The 22,314-nt window shown below is 40.9% G+C and overlaps 1 protein-coding gene across 1 annotated transcript in view; it reads right to left on the reverse strand.

The window, feature by feature from the left end:
• The window catches only part of GABRE (gamma-aminobutyric acid type A receptor subunit epsilon), a 61,641-nt gene that overhangs the window by 14,709 nt on the left and 24,618 nt on the right, over window positions 1–22,314 (reverse strand). Inside the window, exons 4-5 of the mRNA XM_074199884.1 lie at window positions 1,255–1,475; window positions 542–624 (exon numbers count right to left, since the gene is read on the reverse strand). Of these exons, the coding sequence (XP_074055985.1) occupies window positions 542–624; window positions 1,255–1,475 (304 nt within the window). The remainder of the gene's footprint in view (window positions 1–541; window positions 625–1,254; window positions 1,476–22,314) is intronic.

The raw sequence follows: 22,314 nt of genomic DNA on the forward strand, positions 1-22,314 counted from the left end.
AAGTTTGAGTTCGATTGGCCTGCTGTCACCCTAAAGTGATGGGTATCAAATATACAGAGAGATCGATTGCTGGATGTGAAACAGGCCTCATTAGAAAATGACTTGAAGGCATGAGAAATGCTCCATCATCATCATTACTGAATCTGTGGCCCACCAACTGAGCTTATCTCACCTCTAGGACTCCTACCATTTTGGTAAATAGGTTTCTAGAGGTGTTAGCCCCTAGTAGCCGAGGCAGACAGGCTCACATGGGGTGGGGGGGATTGGGGGAGGGGAATTGCTGCTCTTTCTCTACTGAGGTCAGCTTCAATCTATGTGATAAAATGCTAAAGGACTTGGGAAGAAGTCAATGCTGCACTCTATACAAGGGGAAGAGGCCAGTGCTGACACAGTGACTCAACTGGAATTCTAACTAAAAGGAAAGCTCTCAGGCCCAGGGACCTAGATATCAGTAAGAGAGAAAGGGGAGCCAAGGTAGGGAGGTAGGGGGGAAGGGGAGAATGGGAAGTAGGGTCTGGGAAACTCCACAGAATGTACTTACAACTGGAGAAGATGAGAGGGCAGGAATGGGTGTCCATTGGGAAGTTCTGGAGCTTGAGGAGACATTCAGCCTCTATGGTCAGCCTGGACAGTGGGAGGGAGACAGACAGAGAGACAGAGAGAGAAAAAGAAAACAAACTTATAAGGCCAAGAATTCATCCATCCAGCTAGCCAGCATGACACAATCATTGTCTCATAGGGTTCTAGCTAGAAAGGACCTCAGAAATCAACCAGAGCCCTTATCATTCACATGATGTCTTAGAGCTTTGACTGAGTAGGAAAGAATACTGAGTTAGGAGGCAGAGAAACAGGATCCAGATGCAGATTTGGCTGCTTGCTACCTATATAAAGTTACCAGAGGGAGCTTAGACAAGAGATTTCCCTTGTCTAGCCATTCATTTCCCCCCTAATATGAGAAGGCTGAATAAGATGGTTTCTAAGATTGGTTCTGAAGTTAGATCCTATTATTTCTCCCACTCCATACTTCTGGGGCCCGCCCCAACCATCCCCAGAGTCAAAGTCCTCACTCTGGGTCATGGCCCTGGGCTGGCCCGATCCTTGGCCCAACTCCCTCTAGGAAAGACTGCCAAGGCTAGGTCTTCCTCCTGCACATTGACAAAAAGGGGTCAGCCAAGTCAGGCAGATAAACCAAGTACTCTGCACTGGTATCTGTTGGCAAGTCCCAGTCCCAGAATCCTTTAATACTCTACATACCTAAGGGTGTAGAGAACTTTTCCATCATTCCAGATGCGCAGTAGCTGATTAGGGCTGGTGATCCAGTGTGAGTCAGCCCTCTTGGAGTTCCGGAAAAAGGTGTCAGGGATCCAGATTCGGCTTACCATGTTGCTGTTTAGAGTTAGAGCTTTCAGGGTGCTGTTGAAGCGGAGGCGGCGGTCATACCAGCTCTGGGCAAAGAAGATGTCTATGGTGTATTCCTAACACAAAAGAAGGAAAGGTTAATTAGTTTCCCCTGCATGGCAGAGCAGGTGGGACAAGGAGAGAAGGCCAGAACAGAAAGACAGGGGCTAGGCCACCAAAGGAACTCAGCAGGCACTGCAGTATAGTAGAAAGAGTCCTGGGCAGGAGCCTAGGAAGCTTGGCTCCTGAGTCTGGTACTTATAGGCACCTATGGCTCCGCAGGATGATTATTTCATCCTCTCTGGGTCTCTGTTTTCTCAGTGGGAGTATGGTAGACCTTGATAAGCTCTGCAGTGCCACAGCCAACAATCCATGATCCTCCTCTTTTTCTCATCCTTTACTCATTTTTGTGACTTTAGACAAGAAACTTCATCTCTCTGTGCCTCAGTTTCTTCCTCTGTAGAATGAGGGAGTAGGTTTCAGACAGCACAGAGTGGTAGACAGAAGATCATAAATCATAGATTTAGAGGTGGAAGAAATGACAAAAGTCAACAAGTCCAATTCTCTCATTTTATAGTTTAGGAAATTGAGGCACAGAGAAGTGAACTGACTTGACCAGGGTCACAGCCTTGTCCATGTCCATGGTACAATTTGAGCACAGGCTTCCCTGTCTCCAAGACCAGGTTTTTCCAGGAAACCTGAGTTCCATCCCTCAGTTCAAGATTGAATTTAGCAAGAAACTCCAGAGTCAATCTGCCCAAGGCCCCAAAGGGCTAATCAAGGGGGCACAAGGCCTGACCATGGAATGATATGCAGCTTGCCATCTCTGGCTAAGCCTTCAGTTTTGGAAGACCTCACTTTGAAGGAATTCATAAGAGAAGAATTCTGTGATTCAGCAGGCACTCTTCAAAGGCTTCAGGATCAGAATCACCAGAGCCAAGAGCCAGAAGAAACCCAAGAGAACCTGCCCGATTCAGGAATCTCCTTTCTATCTCTGAGAAGTATTAGCTAATCTTTTCTTGAAGATGTTCAGTTAAAGTCCGCTATCTCTTAAAGCTACTCATTCCATTTGGGAGCAGCAATCATAGTAAAGAAAATCCCCTTTTATCTTTATTAAATCTACCTCTTGCCAATATTCTACCCATTGAGGCCAAGCTGAATTCAATTAATTTGGGGGAGCTAGGTGGCGCAGTGGATAGTGTACTGGCCCTGGAGTCAGGAGGACCCGAGTTCAAATGCAGCCTCAAACACTTAATAATTGCTTAGCTTTGTGACCTTGGACAAATCACTTAACCCCATTGCCTTTAAAAAAAAGGAAAAAAAGAATTCAACTAATTCCTCGTCTATGTGTCTGCCCTTCAATTACTTGAAGACAACTGGCTTACCCTCACCAAGCCTTTGTATTTCCAAGCTGAACACCTTATATATGATCTTCATAATGAGTGCTATTTCAGACATTTTCCATATGAGATGCTTAGAGGGCATCCAGGTTTGAGGTATCGAGTAGACACTTGGCAATGTGAGACTGGAGTTCAGGAGGGAAATTAGGATTGGATAAATAGATGTGGGAATCATCATCATAGAAATGATAATTAGATCCATAGTAGCTAAAGAGATCACGAATTGAGAAAGTCCAGAGAGAAGATGCAAGGATATATAGCCTTTCTCTGGAAGTACTCTAAAAGTCTTTCCAGATGGTGGCATCCCACATCCTTCACTGGACTCTGGGCTTCTTTGGTAGCCAAGTCAAACCTTTGGCTCAGCTCCCCTCTCTTTTTCCCTGCCACCCCATTGCATCATCAAAGATGCTGAAGGCTAAGAAGAGAATTGAGTGTCAATCCTTCCTTTGCTTCTTACTACTTCCGCTGGACAAGTGATTACAATTGTGAGCCTCAGTTTCTTCCCCTTTTAAAACAGGAGGTTAGGCTAATCTCTAAAGTTTTTTTTTCAGTTTGAAATTCTATAATCCTGTTTCTTGTTCATTGTCTTTGGTTGTCTGAAGTGGGGAAGAATAGGAGAGAGTGTGTGCACCTCATCTTCTCTCTTAGTCTCTCTTTACCTCCTTTATTTCTAAATGTGTGAGCTTTAGACAACTAGAGATGGATGACCTATGGATAAAGGAGGGTATGAGTACACCGCTTTGCAAGTAGGCCTTGGCAATACTGGAGGAGAAAGGGATCCTGGGAAAGAGCAGAGAAGATAAGAAAGGAGGAGGCATGAAAGGCCAGTGAGATGAAGTGGCAATTGCCTATTAGTAAGTGGACTCTGGGCTGCATTTACTGTCTCCTTGCCATGCAGAATGTATCTTGTCTTGGATATGTATGAAATGCTAATTGAGCCTTGTAACCAATTTCATCTCCAGAATTTCTGACATATTCAACTTACAAATCTTGAAAGGAGAGAATTATATTCAATATATAATATCCTCTCTCTGTCTCTCTGTCCCTCTCTCCCTTTTTTTCTCTCTCCCTTTCCTTCTCCCTCTCTCCCCCCTTTCTTCCCCCTCTCTTCCCCCTTTCTTCCCCCTCTCTTCCCCCCTTTCTTCCCCCTCTCTTCCCTCCTTCCCCATCCACATATATAAAATATATTTTAAAAATGTTATAAACAATAGAGGAAAAGGTAGGCATCCCTTTTATTTAATGGGAATGTTTTTCATTTCAAATTTTTCCATTATATAAGATATTAGCTTGTGGTTTCAAATCTATTCTTTATAATGTTAAGAAAAACTCTTACTATTCCAATTTTTAAACATAAATAAATGCTATATTTTATGAAAAAAATCTGTACCTGATATTACAAGGAATGATCAAGAAAACAGTATGTGACAAGAACATAGGAAAGGGCAGTCTGAGTCTCAGACAAACTCACGAGTCTGGTGAAAGAACAGTCTCTCAGAGACACTAAGATAAACAAAAGATTGCAGTGATCTGCATTATTCTCATATTAAACTCAACCCAGAACTAAGAAAAATATTAATAAGAAAGATATTGAGGTTGACCACCCTTGGGGCAGTAGGAATCCTGCTCTATTTGGAGTCAGGAGACCTGGATTCAAACCCCAGCTCTTCCTGAGTGAGCTTGCACCAGATTCTTCACATCACTGGGTCTCTTTTTCATGCAACTGAACACAGGTTCCTTTAGCAGAATGTGAAGTCCCTGAGCAGCTTGAGATAGTGGATAGAACACTGAATTTGGAGTCAGGAAGACCTGAGTTCAAATCCTGTCCCAACAGAAAACTCATACATCCAGAGAATGGCTAGAGGTAATTAATTTAACCTCTCTGGTCTCAGTATTTTCAACTGTAAAATTAGGGAAAGACTTCAAAGATCCTTTGTTTTTATCTATGCTTTTATAAATTTCATTTCTATATCTCAAGAGCCTAAAATGATGCCTGGCATACAGTAGATGTGTAACAGATGATTGTGGGAACCCTGGGAAGATGATGAAGAGAGATAACCTAGAGTAAAGGGCCTTCCTTCATCATCCCATTAAACAAGGGTGAGTAATTACAAGAAGAAAATTAAAAGAATGTGCCACATGAAGGAAGTAGGCAACTGGAAAGAATGAGAGAATGGGGAAGAAGAAATTCAGTTTTAAGGACTTCTTGGAGTTACCCCTTATATTCAGAAGTGTGCTTGATTGAGTCCCTTCTCCCATCCCTTTATAACTTGCCTGGAATCTAGTCTGTGGTCTCAAAAACTTAAGCAAGATCACAATAATATGAGGGAGAAAACAATTTGGAAAGACCTCAGAAATCTATCTAAAACTCTGATCTATCAGGACTTCCAAAGACTGATGATGGAATGTATCTTCTATCTCTCGACTGGCTCTTGGTTTATAATACACACACATACATATGTATGCATGTATGTTGGTCATGTTGAAAAGATGCATTCGCATGCTTAAGCATTTTATTGTTTTTCACATAAATTAGTTCTGTATTTTGTCAATGGCTTTCTCCTGCATTTATTAAAATGATTAGTTTTTTTATTTTGTGTTTTTATATGGATAATTATGCTAATTGTTCCCTAATATTGAATCATTCTTGCATAATTTGGTCATAGTGAATTATTCTCTGAATATATTGTTGTGTTTTCCTTGCAATTTCTTTGCAATGATTTTATTCAGAATTTTGTTATCAGTGAGCCTGGTATTTTGTCTTTTTCTCTACTTTGTCTCTTCTTGGTTTGGATTTCAGAACCATGTTTTTCTCATGAAATCAGTTTTGCAGAACATATTCTCTGTAATTTTTTTTAAGAATAATAATAGTATTCTGAATGCAGCTCCTCTCAGCAGTTCAGAGATCTAGGACAACCCAGGGAGACCTATTATGGACAATACCATTCACATCCAGAGGAAACTGAAAACCAAAAAATCCCACAAAATCTGAATGGATACTATGTTCACTTTGTAAAAGTTTCTCTTATATTTTTCTTTCCTATCCCATGGTTTTCTTTCTTTTCCCTTAGTCCTAGTTCCTCAAACACAAAATGACTAATATGTAAATATGTTAAACACAAAAGTACTTGTATAAATTTTACCAGACTGTAAGTGAAGAGGGATGGAAAGGGAGCGTGGTAGAAAAATTATAATGCAAATGGGTGATTGTCGAAAAACTTCCATAACATGTAACTAGAAAATAAAATATCAATTAAAAAGAATAATAATAGCATAAGTAATAACTTATCTCTAAATATTTATTAGCATTCATTTGTAAAGACATTTGACTCAATTTTTGAGATAGTGTTAGAAATACATACAGAAAAAAGATAAAAAACAAAATTAAAAGTATAAAAATCAGAAAATAATAAGAAAGGTTATTTCTAGTTGCTGAAGACATGATGATGTACTTAGAAAACCTTGGGATAGAGCACCAGCCCTGGAGTGAGGAGGAACTGAGTTCAAATGTGACCTCAGGTACTTAATACTTGCTTAGCTATGTGACCTTGGGCAAGTCACTTAACCCCACTGCCTTGTAAAAAGAAAAAAAAAAGAAAAGAAAACCTTGGAGAATCAACAAAGAGATGATTAATAGCTGCAGTGAAGTAGCAGAATACCAAATAAATACATAGAAATTATCAGGCTTTCTATTCAGTAATGAGAAAGACCAGGAAGAAATAATCATACAAGAAATTCCATTGAAAATAATAACTAACTCTAAAATCCATGGGACTTAACCTACAAATATATAAGCAAGATTTATTCAAATGCAAGCTTAACATTTTGCTTACAGAAATAAAGGCTGGAAAATGACCAAAAAGATAACTGATTCTCATGATTGGACCATGCCAATATAATAAAAATTATGATTCTTCCTAAATTTAGAGTTTTAGTGCAACATAACTGAAATCACCCAGTAAACAGTTTAGAGAACTACATAAATGGTAACAGAATTTGTTTGGAGGATCAAAAGCTCAGAATCTTGTGGAAAATAATGAAAGAGAACAAATGAAAGGGGCATAACATTACTAGATCTCAAACTATATACATAAAATATGTGTGTGTGTGTGTGTGTGTGTGTGTGTGTGTGTGTGTGTGTGTGTAAAGAATGGGAGCCATCAAATCTATCTGGGTATTGGTTAAAAAAAACAAATAAATTAGATAATCAAGAAACTGAGGCAACTGGAAGCAATAGGTCCAGTGCTTAACAGACCTAAGAACATTAGGGAAGAAATTTCTTTATGACAAGAAGACTGGGAAAAACTGTCAAAAAAGGTTGTCACAAATTGGATCTAGCTCAGCATCTTACACCAAATGCTACAAGTTCAAAATGGGTACATAACCTGGTCACATCATAAGAAAAAATTAATTTAGATTTATATGCAGTACCTTTCAAAGCTAGGCAGGAAGAGAAATTTTAAATAAACAAGAAAATTATGAGTACATAAAGACAAAACAACCAGTTTCAATTATATGAAAAATCTAAAAAGCTTTTGCATGATTAAATCAATGAAGATAAGTGGGCGGAGATGAGCAAGTGTGCATCAAACATCACCAGTAAATGTCTGATATATGAGAGAAAGAAAATAGATGCAAATAAAGATAACAGATATTTCCCTCAGACAAAGGATATGAATACTTTTCAGAAGAAGAATGCAAATTATAGCTGACCTTTTGAAAATATGTTCTGAATCACTAATAGTAAGAGAAATATACATTTAAACCACCTCACAGCATGTAAATTGGCTTAGATTATCCCCCCCAAAATTGAATAGTCAATGTTGTAAGTGCTGTAGGAAGACAGATATCCTAAAACACTGATGAGACAGCTGTGAATTAGTATGGTGATTCTGAATATTAATTTGGAAATAGGCAAGAAAAGTGCCCATGCAAACTCACTATTGGACCTTTACCCCATGAAAGGCAATGATAAACAAAGGGATAATATATTGCCAAGGTAGTCCTAACAGCATTCTTCATAACAAAACAAACAAGAAACCCTGGAAACAAAACCGATTCTCATCATTTCAGACATGAGCAAAGAAACTATTATATTGTATTGAACATAATGAAATCTTATTGTGCAGAAAGAGATGGCAAATTGAATAATTCACTAAAGTATGGGAAGATTTGAATTAACTGAAAAAAGTGAAAATAAACTAAGGGCTTTCTACTTTCCTTTTACTCTAGAGTTTTAACCTGGTCCATAGCTTAGCAGGCTCGCTCTCTCTCTCTCTCTCTCTCTCTCTCTCTCTCTCTCTCTCTCTCTCTCTCTCTCTCTCTCTCTCTCTCTCTCCCTCCCCCTCTTTTTTCTCTCATCTCTGTATATCATCTCCATCTCTCTATCATCATCTTTATCTTCTCTCTATCCTCTCTCTCTCATCTCTATCCTCTCTGTCCTCTCTCTCTGTTTTCTCTATCAATCATCTCTCTGTCATCTCTATCTCTATCTTTATCATGCTAAAGAATGCTCATTAACTGACCTCATCAATGCAAATGAAAATAAGACTAAAAGCAAACTAAGTACCTGAAATCCCCATGATGACCCTAGATAGCAGAACATTTCCCTATTCATGGTGGTATGGCAGGGATATAATAGAGTATATATTTCAGATGTGGTCACTGTACCCAGTGTTTTTGCTAAGCTTTTATATGTTCTAAGGGATGAGTCAATGCCATTGGGGAGGTTTTGGGATTTATTTTTGTTTGTTTTTTTCTAGATATAATTGCCATAAAGACAAAAGACATCAATGAGCTATATTTTTAAAATAAAAATCAGTGGGCCTAAAAGAGACAAAAATACAATAAATGTTCAGGTTTTTTCAAATTCCTCCTAGGCCAAAATTGCTTGATTCAATTGTTCTCAGACTGTCTCATCAATTACCCACAATTCACCATTTGATTAAAACCATTGTTCAAAATAATTCTTCTGTTTCCCCCTAAAAGTGAGTTGGGTTGAGTAAGGGGACTAAGTAAGGGAGTTAAGTCTTACAAGGGTCAAATGGGTGAGGTGTGAATTCTGTTTTTGTTTCTGCATATCATATCACCAAGCTAACTATAGAAAATTCTCTTTAGTATCTTACAAGGTTCCATTTGTGACACATGAGCAACCTCACTCAACCACGTTGGGTGGGCTCCTGTTCAAGTAGGTCACATTTCTGGAGAACTGACATATTAGGGACCTCATGTGGACTTGTGGTAATGGGTCTCATCTTACATAGGTCAAACAAGCAGAAGTAGCCCTATTCCTAAAAAAAAAATGAAGCTCATGGCCACATGGCAGGCTAGAGAAAAGGACTGGTTGGAACAATCTTATCTTGTTCATGCAATGATTTGTAAAGACTGGGCAACTGTCTGAGGTTCGTATGGATAAACAATCAGTTGGTTTCCTGAACAGGTTATTTTTCCATCAGTTGTTTTGATGCCTTGAAGATACAAGCTCAGAGTACAATTTGAAACAGCAGTTGAATTGAAAACTATTAAAATTGAATGGCTAAGCTTGTTTCTTGTTATCTCACCTATTCAACAAGCACATTTATTACTTTGTACTCAAGAGCCTTCTTGGGAGAAGGAAGAAAAGTAGATGGGGGAAAAGTTGACTTAGAAGAGAACAGAGGTATAAGGAGAGGAGGTGGGAGAGGATGCAGATTCTCCCAAGCCACTGTTAATGGTTTGTGGTCCAAGATAAGATAATAAGAGGTGCTGGCCTGGTGATATGGAATCTTGAGACTTGGTCCCTCTTCTGCCACTGATTCATTGAGTGTCTTTGAAGCACAAAGAAGGAGAGACTTGCCCAATTCCCTGAATCTATAACTAGAGGAAGTAGTTGAACCAGAAAATTCCTTGGTGTCCTTCCAGCTCCAGTACTCCCCTAAAAAGAGTATTCAAAAGTACCAACTTCAGTGGCTATGGTTGGAGACCATAGCTCAGAATTAGGTACCAGGCTTTAAGTTTGTCAGTCATAACTAAAATGACCAGAAAATGCTTTAGGGATAGGGAACATTTTGTGGAAATCTCAGTGATGCCCTCACCAGTTTTCCATTTGAGATGCTCTCAGAAGTCTTGGAGAGCTAAGGCCATATTTCCAAAGGAGTTCTTAACCATCATCATTAAGGACTGCTGATTGAAGCTATGAACACTGAAAAGAGGACCAGCTTGTGTTGTCACTCCTTCCAAGCACCTGAATATGGCCCTATTTCCTCCTGCTCATCTTCTTTCTGGGGTCCACATTCTTCAATGAGTACTGTACTATTTCTCACAAATATTCATACCTGTGGAGGATTTTGAAGTCAAAACTGTATTTTCACCACATTAAAAATATATTCATAATTGACTCGTATTTAAGGGATTAATATTTAAAATTGATGTTAACATACATTCATGGAGCCCAGCACCTTTAAAATTCAAAGCAAACAAGGTCTCTTCAAGGTTTCATGTTCCTTTTCTAACCTCTATGAGGTAGGAGGAGATGAGAAACCAGATTTTCTCTTGAATCGAATTGGGACCAATAGAGTAGATGAGATTAAGGCAAAGCAACAATTGAGCCCCACAGAGTGTTTTGGATTCTTTTAGCAATCTGGAAGAAGGTAGGAGTTCATGACACTAGGCTCTCTGTCCTCCATGCCTCATTTCATGGGCAAGGCAAGATTTATTATACATGCTCCAAGTGGATACCTCCATAAAGCAACATCTGTTCAGATGCACCTTTGTACGTGATGCAGGATCAGAATCACTGCATCTCAAGGTTTCAGTGGGCCCAGAAAGACCTCCCTTTCAACTCCCCAGGCCCAAAGTCCTTTATGGGTTCCAGTTCTGACCATCAGTTATAGAAAGGGGCACTGACAAATTAGAGAATGTCCTGAGAAAAGCAAGTGGGGGGGCGGTAAAGGCTCTGAGCACCAGGGCATGGGAGAGATAGTTGGCGGAAGTAGAACTGTTGTAGCCTGGCTAAGATGAACCTTTGAAGGATGAGAAAGTTACCTTTAAGAATCTGAAGGGTCCCTTTGTTGAAGAAAGATTAGACTTATCTAATGGCTTCAGAGATTAGGTTGAGGGCCAGTGAGTGGAATCTCTAAAGAAGTTGACTTGGACTTGATTTAAAGAAGGTAAAGTGTTCCTGATTAAACTGTCCAAGATGGGGATGAGTTAGGCCTCTTGAGATAGTAAGGTACCCATACCTAGAAGTATTCAAAAAGCTTGAATCCCTGTCTCTTAGGGAGAACTCTCAAGGAGATTCCTAAATGCAGTGGGAGGTTGGAAGGGTTGCCTTCTAGGGACCTTCATCAATGGGGTCATTTCCTCCTTGCATACAGGCCCCTGGGCTCGGTCCTTATACCTCTGAGTCCCTTCTTGCCAGAGTCAGGAAGTCATTGAGCTCTTGTCTTTTGCACACAAGCCCAATGACCTAGTTCCAAAGCTTTTAGTTTTTGCTTAGCAGCAGTGGTGGCCGGGGAATTCGGAGAGTCCTTGAGTTTAGACATGACATCAGCCAGACTGCAAGCAACCGGTGGCCGGCAGACCCGTCTGTCTGCACTCACTGACGAGGTTGTTATTAAAACAGCAGAGCTGTGGCCATAGGAGGCTGAGATAGCAGGTGGAGCGCCAGAATGGAGGAGGAGAATTCTGGACACCTTGGGGCCAGAGCTTGAGAGTCCCTGCAGGATAGGACCTGCTGTCTGACTTCTGCTCTCTACCCCTCCCTTTGGTGGGTTTGTTATTTCCAGCACTATGAGGTGCCAAGCTGAGAAGAAGCCAGAGTGTAAGTAGCCTTAGAAAGCCAGCAAGGACTTGAGGTGGGAATGGTGACCTCTACAAGGCCATCTGCTAGTGTCCAAGTCAACCCTGCATTAGAATAGGACCTGCTTTGGACAGCCCTTTGGCTAAGATGAGCCTTTCTCCTTGGACCACTAGGGCACTTTAGGGGAAGGATGCCATGCTGTTGGGTTTTTGGGGGGGCTGTGTTTCATCTGTAATTGTTTTGTGGAAAAGCAGTATGAGCAGTAGCATAGGTGCAAAATTATGAGTAAGAAAACTTGGACTTCCCTCTTTGACTCCATTGCCAACTAGTTGTGTGACCTTGGCCAAGTAACTCCTGCCCTCTGAACCTCAATCTCCCTCTCTGATAAATGAAAAGGTTATACTGCATTGCCTCTAAAGACCTCTAAAGACAGCACTGATATTCTATTTACTTGACAAAAGGGATAATCTAAAATCAGAAAAACAAAGTCATCAACTAGCCCAAATGGCACCTGTTGGTGGGAAGGATTGTCATGGAGCAGAGGACAGTTCAGGGTTGAGACCTGATGGTACTGAGGGACAGTCCCACTCATGCCAAGAGGGAGGGTCCATCCCTGAAGAGTTCTGGAGGTGCTTGTACCTTTTGCCTCCAGGATGCTGAGCAGTAAGGCACAAGAATGGGAGATGCTGCTGGGAGGAAGCATTCCCCTTCCTCATGGTTAGCACCCTGGAACAAAAGCCCCACTTCTCCCATGCTAGTTATGGATCTGAAGAGGTGGTATCCTGTGACCAAGTAAGCCACATGAAGAAGAGAGAAATGGCTCCTTCCTTCTTACTGGACACTGCTATGTCACAACCAACAGTACCATCCTTATCATTACAGCCCACAATCTTGAAGGTTTGGAAGGCACTCAGTGCTCACCATTCCCTTTGATCCTTTCAACAATACTATCAGGCATATACTGTGGTCATTACTATCCTCCTTTTACAGATAAGGAAACTGAGATAGATTAAATGATTTGTTCAGGATTACACAGTGGCTGAGGTAAGAGTTGAACCTAGGGCCTTATGTATACCAAGGCCCACACACTATCAACATTCTGAGTTGTTTCTCCTACCCTTATATCTGGACACATAGACAAATCTCCCCTGTCTCCCTGTCACCCCTAGAAACTCAGTACATAGGAACAGAAACTTTGGAATCCAAATGCTCACAGCATCTTTCTAGGCAAAAACTCTGAGATCTTCCTGGCCTTCTCTTTGTTCTGAATAAGGCCACTCCACCTGATGAGCTTTGCCAAGACCCATGCTTGGGTACTGTTTATTCTAGCTAATCTATTAACTGCCATTACTACTTGTTCTTTCCAGCAGGCAAAGTATTAAACTCATATTTATCCATGCCTTAAAAGGGTAGGCTTCATAACTCTCCAGACCTTTTAGAATGGTCTGTGGCTAATTGTTCATCCCACGTGAAGGCCACACAGTTCCTTAGTGTCAAAGTGACCCTGGTTTATCCTGCGTGGGCTGCTTTGGTTTTTAGTATGATATTAAGAACCAATGGAATGTGCCGTGCTTAAATCCCACATCTGCTCTCGTGGAACTCACAGTTTCCTGCAAAAGGGTCATTGAATTCTGATTCTTCAGAGTCGCTGTTTCTGCTGTGGCAAAATGAGTACACTGTGGCCGGACAAGGCTCCTAGTGCTCCTTCTGACATTAATTAAGTCTGGGACCCCAGGACAAGTCATTTCCTTTTCTCAGGACTCACTGTCTTTAGCTGGCAAAATTGGAAGTTGGACAAGACATTCTGCTTGCCCCTGAAACTTGTGATTCTAGGAGGGAATTCTGTGATTCCAGGGTTCTTAACCTTTTTAAATTGGTTTCATTATGGACCCCTTTAATTGTCTGAGAAGTACATTTCATATCTAAAGTCCCTATGAGCTACAAAATCCTCTTCAGAAAGGGAGTGGCTGGTTGTCATTGATAAAGAAGGGCAAGAGTCATTCTTAAGTCTCTAAGGCCCTTCAACTCTGCCCTTCCTGGTGTCCTATGGGTGATAGGTGAATGCTCTCTGGTCTCCAGTGAGCACTGCTCACCAGCTGCCCTGAGAGTGGCTTGGATGAGTGGGGGTAGGGATGGCTAGGCAAGCCCAGGGTGACCTCCCTTCTTAGCCCTGCTCCTTTGCCACAACAGTGTGTGCTGAGTGGGCACCCCCAACACTCTCGTTGACTGATGGATTGATGGTGCGAGAAGGTGGTAATTGCATTCTTCCAACTGCCACATATGAACCCTGGTTGTCCTTCAGCACTTGGCAGGCCTGACATTCTCCAAAACCTCCTTCCCCTCCCCCAGTCTTGCTTGTTCCAAGCTCCTGCTCGTGCCAGGCTCCCATCTGCCAACTTCTCCTAAAACTCCATAATTGGGCAAGGAAAAAAGACAAATGGTCTTTGTGTCTCAAAGTCACACAAAGGGACAGTGGAGATGGGACTGAGGATGAAGAAGGGGATGAGGATAGATGGGGAGATGGAGATGGAGAACTTGGCTTTCTCAACTTCTAAACAGGCAACTACATCCCATGCCTCAACCTCCTAAAGTTTAATGGACCTTAGAAGAGGATTCCACTCAACCCAATGAACAATTATGAAACATGCCAGTTACTGTGATTGCTGCTGAAAATGATGGAGTGCAAACTAAACAGTTCCTGCCCTCAAGGGGCTTTCATTCAACTAGGAAGGTAGAATATATTTATAAATAGATGTGAAATAGATAAAAATAATACAAAGTGATTTAAAGAGGGAGAAAATTGCTGAGAAAGGTGGAGGGGAGAGAAATTGGAAAAGGTCTTCTTTAGGAGATAATATCTGAGTGAAACTTTGAGGGAATACATTCCAGTCATGGAAAGAACAGCCTGTCCATTGCTATGGGAAAGAAATGGGGGGGGGTCTCTTCATTGGAAACAAGACTTACTGAGGTGCCATGCAGGCAGGCATTGGGCTACCCTTGTATAGAATAGGTAGAAGTAATAGGTAGAAACAGGATAGGCAGAAACAATCTCAGAAAGAGAACTGAGCTTGGAAGTCAGAGGAGACTTGGGAATGAATCCTCCAACACTTTCTGAGACTCAGTTTCCTCATTTTTAAATGAGGATGATAAGAACTGTAGCACTCCCTTCCCAGGATTGTTGAGAGGTGCTTTGTAAATTGTAGAAGCTATATAAATATTATCTGTGATTGCTATTATGCAGATAAAGGAAACTGATCCTCTTCTGACTGACTTCACCATGTCAGCACTATTTGGGTCTGTGTTTTGCTTATGGTTCCCCTAGGGCCCAGTATTACAGCAACTAGCCCATATTCAGGGTCCAAGAGAGTCGCCATCGAAATTTGTTTCTAATATACTGCCCTGAGCTATCTGACTCTCAGGATGACAGTGACGACAGACATAGGAACAGACACTGTCTAAGCAGTTTGAAAGACAAAATGAATCTTTCCACTTATCTTGGCTCACTGGGCTTGGACAAGCTCTCTTTTCTTTGTTCCAGTGAATAGGACCTCCAGGGAATGATAATCAGACTGAAGAGAAAATGAATGAGAAGATGGCGGCTCCCTTTTCAAAACTGCATCTTCACTTTATCTCTAGCATCACCCTGATTTTCCCAGCAAACCTCCAATTACCATTCCATGTGGTTTCCATTTCTTGATTGCCTAGGCATTTTCTTTGTCACTTAAATGGGGTGAAATCTGAATTTTATGGAGACTTTTCCTACATACTTTTGGGTGGCTTTAGTTTACTTTGCAGCAGTTGACGTGTGCTCAAATCATCTTTTTTTTATTTAAAAAAATGGTAGAGTCTGGACATTTGATTCCCCTCTTCAAGGGGGAACTCTGTGTGTGGAAATTCCAAGCATTAATATATAGATGAATAACTTATCTGGAACTTACCATCTTAGAGAGATGCTTGAGACAATAAGAGGTAAAATAGCTTGCATAGGGTTACTCAGCTTGTATGTTTCAAGGACAGTACCTTACTTAGTCTTTCTGACTCCAAGACTGACCATCTATCTTCTTTGCCATGCTGTCTTTCAGAGATTACATAAACTTATTTTCACATCAACTTAAAATATAAACTCTCTGGTTTCAGTCTTCCTCTCTCTAAAATGAGAGCCCAGGAGTAGGGTGGATGTCCTTAGAGATGTGTCTAAGCACCCAAATCCCCTGACTCTACCTTGTACATGTGGCTCCCTCTGCTATCTCATTTGTCAGTTTCAATAAATATCCCAAGAGAGGAAGGACATGAGACAAGTCCAATCAAGATTTCATTACATTAGGTAAGAAAAGAAAGGACTGCTGGTCTCCATGGTATTATATTATGGGGATTCTTTTCTGGATAAAATGCTGAGTTCCCTTCCAACTTTGACATTCTGGGATTCTGGAAAACTCCAAAACTGATGAACTTCCATTAATAAAACTAGAGCTAGAGACAGAGGGAGAGAGAGAGAGAGAGAGAGAGAGAGAGAGAGAGAGAGAGAGAGAGAGAGAGAGAGATGGAAACAAAGGGAGAAAGTTACAGCAGTTGTAGGGGGTTGTTGATACAACTGCAAATCATAGTCTGGGCAATAGAGATTTTTCATCTACTTGGCTTCTCCCGTGTAGATTGTTAGACTGAACCTCATAGTCTGGACAACAGAGATTTTTCATCTACTTGGCTTCTCCTGTGTAGATTGTTAGGCTGAACCTTCTTGAGTAATTATGGATCTCATTTTGGAGGCTCTGCAGTGTCCTGGGACTTGATACAATCAATACAATGTCATTTGCAAACAGAAACATCCGCAAGACCTCAGCATCTATAGACAATCCCTCTTCCATTTGGACATTTTGTTGGACATCCTCTGGGAGAGTGGTGGCAAGCATACATCTCCCTACTTTATGCGTCACTTGATATTCATAAACAGCATTGTGATTCAGAGTTCTCTCCATTGCTGCATGTTCTATGGAATCTCATTTGATTTTGATACATGTGGGAAAACTAAATAATATTAAGAACAACTAGCACTTCACTTTCTGCTCACTCTCTGGTTGGTTCCACCTTGACATTAGTTGCCTTGTCCAGCAAAGGATGACTCCACTCTGGAGGATCCTCACTCATGGCTAAGTCTTTGCCTGGGACCACCTTTTCTGGAGGAGTGCTAAACCATGTTAGTCACTTCATTTCCTGCTCACTTTCTGAAATGCTCTGTCTTCAAACCAGTTGCCCTGCTCCCAGGCTGATATCCTCTCCCTTCTCCTCTCTTGTACTTTGTCTTCCTTCATTAGAATGTAAGCTCCTTTAGAAAAGACTTGGAATAGAGCAAGAATTGCTCTATTCATCCATCTATCTATCTACCTGTATATCCATCTATTCATTTGTATGTCATCTATGTGTCCATCTAGCTATTCACTGATCAATCATTTATGTCTATCCATCCATCTTACTATCTCCCTGCATATCTAGCTATCCATCCATCTACCCATCTATCATCTATCTTTCCATCTATCTATACACTGAGCTATCATTTATGCCAATCTACCTACCTATCTGAATATCTATATTCATCTTTCCATCTATCTATTCATTGGGTTATCATTTATGTCTATGTATCTGCATATTTATATATTCTTTTATCTATTTTCCATCTAGCAAAATGGCAAAACATTTTACATTGGTGTTTACATTGGCTATAATGATGATGAAATGTGGTTTCTAATATGTATACAAATCCATTCTCGAATCAATGCATTCCACTTGAATTTGTCTGAGTTACGTATAAGTATACCCCACTTAATATTCTTAATTGGTTCCAAGGAAACATGGCATTAGGTAAAATAACATTGTAGGGGACTATGGGAACAGTTCACTAAATGGGCAACTAGCTGAATGATGTTACAGGGACTTCATGGTGGGATTTGGTCTAATGTATTCATGACATTAGTGGGAAATGGCACTGATTGGAAGGGAGGCTTGTATTATATAGTGAATCTGTTCTTTCTTACCCCATGTCCACAAGAGCAAGCATTATTATGTTAATAATAACAATAACTGGCATTTACTTAGCAATTTAAGGTTTGCAAAGGGCTTTATATACATAATCACATTTCATGTTATTCTGAAAATTCAGTTTCAAAAGGCTTAGTTGTGCATTTGGTGTACTACCACTCCCTTCTCCATCATCATCATTAAAAATCACTTAAGCATTTACCTGGAGAGATCCATTTCTTTCCAAGGTCACCTATGGTAGGCAAAGCCATTGTTCTCCAACAAAAAAACTGAGTGGAAATGAAAGCTGGAGGAGTTTATGGGATGGGAGATTTGATCAGATTAGGCCAAACAGAAGTCTTGGGTGGACTTCTTTGGACCATTTTGAGATGAGGATTTTCCACCTCATCAAAAAGGTGACCAGCCTCACCAAAAAAAGGACATTGAAGATCACAAATCTGTGAAATCTGAACTGGAAAAGGAGATCAGCTAGTCCAACCCCCTAATTTTAGATCATAAGTGCCTTGAAGACAGAGTCTGCCCTTTGCCTCTTTTTTTTTTAATCTCCAGAGGTTAACACAATGCCATATAGTAGGTATTTAATAAACATTGAAAGATGAGAAAAAGTGGAAGGGACATGACTAAGGTCACATAGCGAGTCAATGACAGAACTGGGGACAAAATCTGGATTCATGACCAGTGGGCCATGCAGTCAGCCAAATTTGTCTTGTCTGTCATGGGGCACCAAGAAACAATCTGTAGGGGAAGAGTACTGTTCCTGAAAGTGCCCTGAAAGCCATTTGATTCCCCTGTTCTATCTTTGGCGAGTTTGTCTCAAATATATGACCTTTCTGGGTTTTCGGCATCTTTGGGATAATCTATTTCAAGCATTCTCCTTTCTGCTTCTCTGAAGTCCTTCTCTGTTGCCTCATCAGGGTCTGTAGGTGACCAAGAACTCTCAGAGACTACCTCCTCCGGCTTTTCTGAAACAAAATGTTTCAAATCTGGATCCAGTGATGGTGTATTTACCAATCATCTGAGTCGAGCTAATTATCAAGAAGGTTGGCCCAAGGACACTGACAAGGGTGTCATTTCTCCCCTAGTCACAGCAATTCTTGAAAACAGTCACTAAGTTACAGAGGAACCAAAGTGTGTTTTAGTAAAGGGAGTGAATCCTTGAAATTTTGAAGGAAATGTGACACCATGAAGGGTTTCAACTACCTGTTTCAAGGATCATCCCATCCTAGCAACTTGTCATCTGGTGACCACGTCTACCTAGCCTTCCACTGCTTTTCCTATCTCAGAATCATGCAGTTGCAATCAGCGCTGAAAGGGACTGATTCTGTTCTATCCAGGTTCATGACTCTTAGGACCAAATAGGATTTCAAAGACCATTTACTGCCACAGGAAATCTCCTGGATGCCATCTCCAATGAGTAGCTTTTCTGCCTTTACTCATTGTCCCCATCGCAGTCCAGGGGCATCCTCCCTCTTGAAGCATCCCCATTCAGAGATCTAATACAAAGGATCTCACAGTAACAGAGATAAAGAACTGAAAGGGGGCTCAGAAGTCATCCAGCCCAGCCCCCTTTGTTTTTATAGATGAGGAAACTGAGACCCGCAGATGATAATCAGTTTGCCCAAGACCATATAGGTAGTAAATGATAGAGCTGAAATTTGAATTCAGGTCTTCTGACTTTCTGGTCTGTTCTACCTCTGCATTAGCCACCTTGACCACCTAAAGATGATTCCACTGTAGGGGGTGGTCCTCAATTATTGGTGAATTCCTGTGTGGGACCACCTTATCTGGAACCCCGCAGGACTTTTCCTACTGTGTTATCACAGTCTTTTATTAGGGAGCACTGGACTTGGAGTCAGGAAGATCTGGGATTGACTCCTGCTTCATTCTTTACCAGATATTTGTCCCTAGGCCCTTCCTTGCTTAAATCCAATTCAATTGCCTGTCATGGCTTCACCTTCCTGATATCCTGGTCCTCTTCAAGAATAAAGGAAAAACAGCAAGGATGCTGGCTAAGTCACTTAACCTTGCCTCAGTTTCTCCATAAAATGGGAATAATAATATAAGTTACTTCCCAGGGTTGTATGAAAATCAGAGAAGGTAATATATGGAAGGTGCCTTATAAATCTTAAAACCCCATTTAAGTGCTAGCCATTATTTAGAGGAAAAAAACAAACTGAAATTTCCCTGATCCTTGCTCTTCATGGCTTTAGAGATCTCATCTATATATCTTCTTCCCCTCCAGCCTCCCATCGTATAAAAGGCATCATTTCTTTACCTTCCAGAATAATATTGCAAAGTCATTAAATGCACCAAACATTGACTGGTCCTGCCCCTGGCCATTGGCCCTGGCGATAATCCTTGCTGCCTTTGCTCACTGCCTACAGAGACCTTAAGAATCTGCTTGCAACAGATAGAAGCTATGCTCTCCCGCCCCTGTAGAAGCCCCATGGCTCTCTGGGCCCCCAGTTCAATGGAAACAGCCAGGACCATAAATGACATTACTTTGATGTTGGTCTGGCTGAAGGTGAGACTCTGGACCCGATAATCACTTGAAATTCCTTCCTTTGCTTCTGCTGCTTAATTTCCCCTGGGCCCACTCAATATCTCTTAGGTCCCAGGTACCTAAGTATATATTAACTTTCATAATTTCTGTAGAAAGTAAAGGGAACATAGCTGAGAAGCTTTGATTTAAAGAATCAAGAAATTTCCTTGGTGGTGATGGGGGCAATTGGGGAAAGGGGAAGGGGAGATAGTACATGGAAGAAGGGCAGCAGGAAATACCTACTGAGTCTCCATCCCTAGCCTGTCCTTGTGTCTGCCCCTCCTAAGTTGATGACTGCTAACATTCCTCATTGAATTTATGGTGAAGATCAGGATTTCTAACTTGGGGACTGTGGATTCATTTATTTATCTGTCCATCTATCATCTATCTCTCTATACTCTTTTGATGAATGTATCCAAATATAATTGATTTCCTTTAGAATTATAAATATATAGATATATTTCACTTTTTTGCATTTTAAAGTACAATTCTGAGGCGTGCATAGGCTTCATCAACCTGATCACCGAAGGAAGACCAATGACACACGACAAAGGTGACTAAATGATCAACTTCCCTCTGAGGCAGAGAAAAAAGTAAATTCCTGAGAATCTCCAGCTTGCATCTGAGTGCTCCAACTCTGGTGGAGCTACCTAGGATAGGGACATTTGTAGAAGGTCCTTCAACAACATAGAAACAATTTAATTTAGCCCTTAGTTGTCTTGAATAGTTAAAATAATAATAAAAGTAATAGAATTTAGATAGTGTTTTAAGTGCAAAGCATTTTACATCTATTAATTAACTTAATCCTCATGTCAATCCTGGGGAGAATTATTCCTATTTTTACGGATAAATAAACTGAGACACAGAAAGGTTCATTGACTTGTCCAGGATCCCACAGTTAGTGACACCTAAATGCCTGAAAATGTTATCTTAACAAGGGATACTCTTCCTTCCCAGGGGGAACCCTCTCTAGCCTCACCCACAGTGGGCTTCACAGTAATGTCCTTAGGGTCTCACCTCCCCCCCCCAAATGAATTTGTTTGAACAAGTTGACTGTTGGGGAGTAGAGGCAGACAGTTGCTATTTATGGGTCTGCAGCCTCTTTCCCTATGTGGAACCTGGATAGTCCTTGCCAATACCTGTACTCCATAAAAATTCCCAGTCAGTGTCATCCCTTGGGAGTTAGGGAAACAATGGGTCTTCCATGCCTTAGAACTTTGAGGTCTAGTGAAAGGTTGCCTCTGGGTCTTTTCCCACCTGTCCTTGTCATTAGAGCTGAGATAGTACTGCTTGCCACCTCCTTCCTGATTCACTGACTGTGAGAGCATACCCCTAAATCTCTCACTTTGCTCTCATTGGATTTTCTACCAAGGAGAAATGTGGAAGCTCTCAGGAATAGGATTTAAAAGCTTTTGGTCTGAACCCTGGAGACTCAAAGCAAAGGTGAAGCCAAAGGTGTAGGCAAACATATCTCAATTCATTCTCCTTACCAGGTGGACCTGGGAAATCCTAGTCAATGACTTCAGTAACATTGGGGTCTTTCAGAAGAGATATTCACAGAATGAGCAGAGATCAGGGCGGAATTGAACAAAAGTGTTTTGTTTGAGAAGATGTATCAAAGGGTCAGGATTCAGGTTCACAAAACAATATATTAGAACCTGAAGGTATGAGCTCTCAGAAGGAATATAATTCACGAGGTAAAAACACTCTAGGGAAAATTGACGAACAAGGATGGAAAGTTCTCAAGGATAAAATTCTGATGCCATGAGCATAAACAGTTGCAATCATGATGTAAAGGAGGAGATGCCAAACACATTGGTATGCAGATGCACAAGGATCTTGCTGACCAATTCATATTATATATATATATATATATATATATACCAAGTAAAGCCCAGAACAAACCAATATTATTAATAATGAATTCCAAGAATGAGAAAAAGGACTTTCTAAGCCTATTTTGGCAAAAAAGGGTCCAAACCCTTTGAGATATCTCTTCTTCAAATCTAGGGTGCACATGATATTATGCCTGTCTTCCTCCACATTTTCCATCATAAATCCCAAGTTGCAGAGGTCATTTTATCTTAAGATTCTCATTGTTTCAACTTCAGCAATCAGTTACACCTTGTTCCAAAATAGCATCCCTCGTCATCTCTTCATCTTTGGAA

This window comes from Macrotis lagotis, chromosome X, assembly GCF_037893015.1.
Source record: "Macrotis lagotis isolate mMagLag1 chromosome X, bilby.v1.9.chrom.fasta, whole genome shotgun sequence".
NCBI classification, from domain to species: Eukaryota; Metazoa; Chordata; class Mammalia; order Peramelemorphia; family Peramelidae; genus Macrotis; species Macrotis lagotis.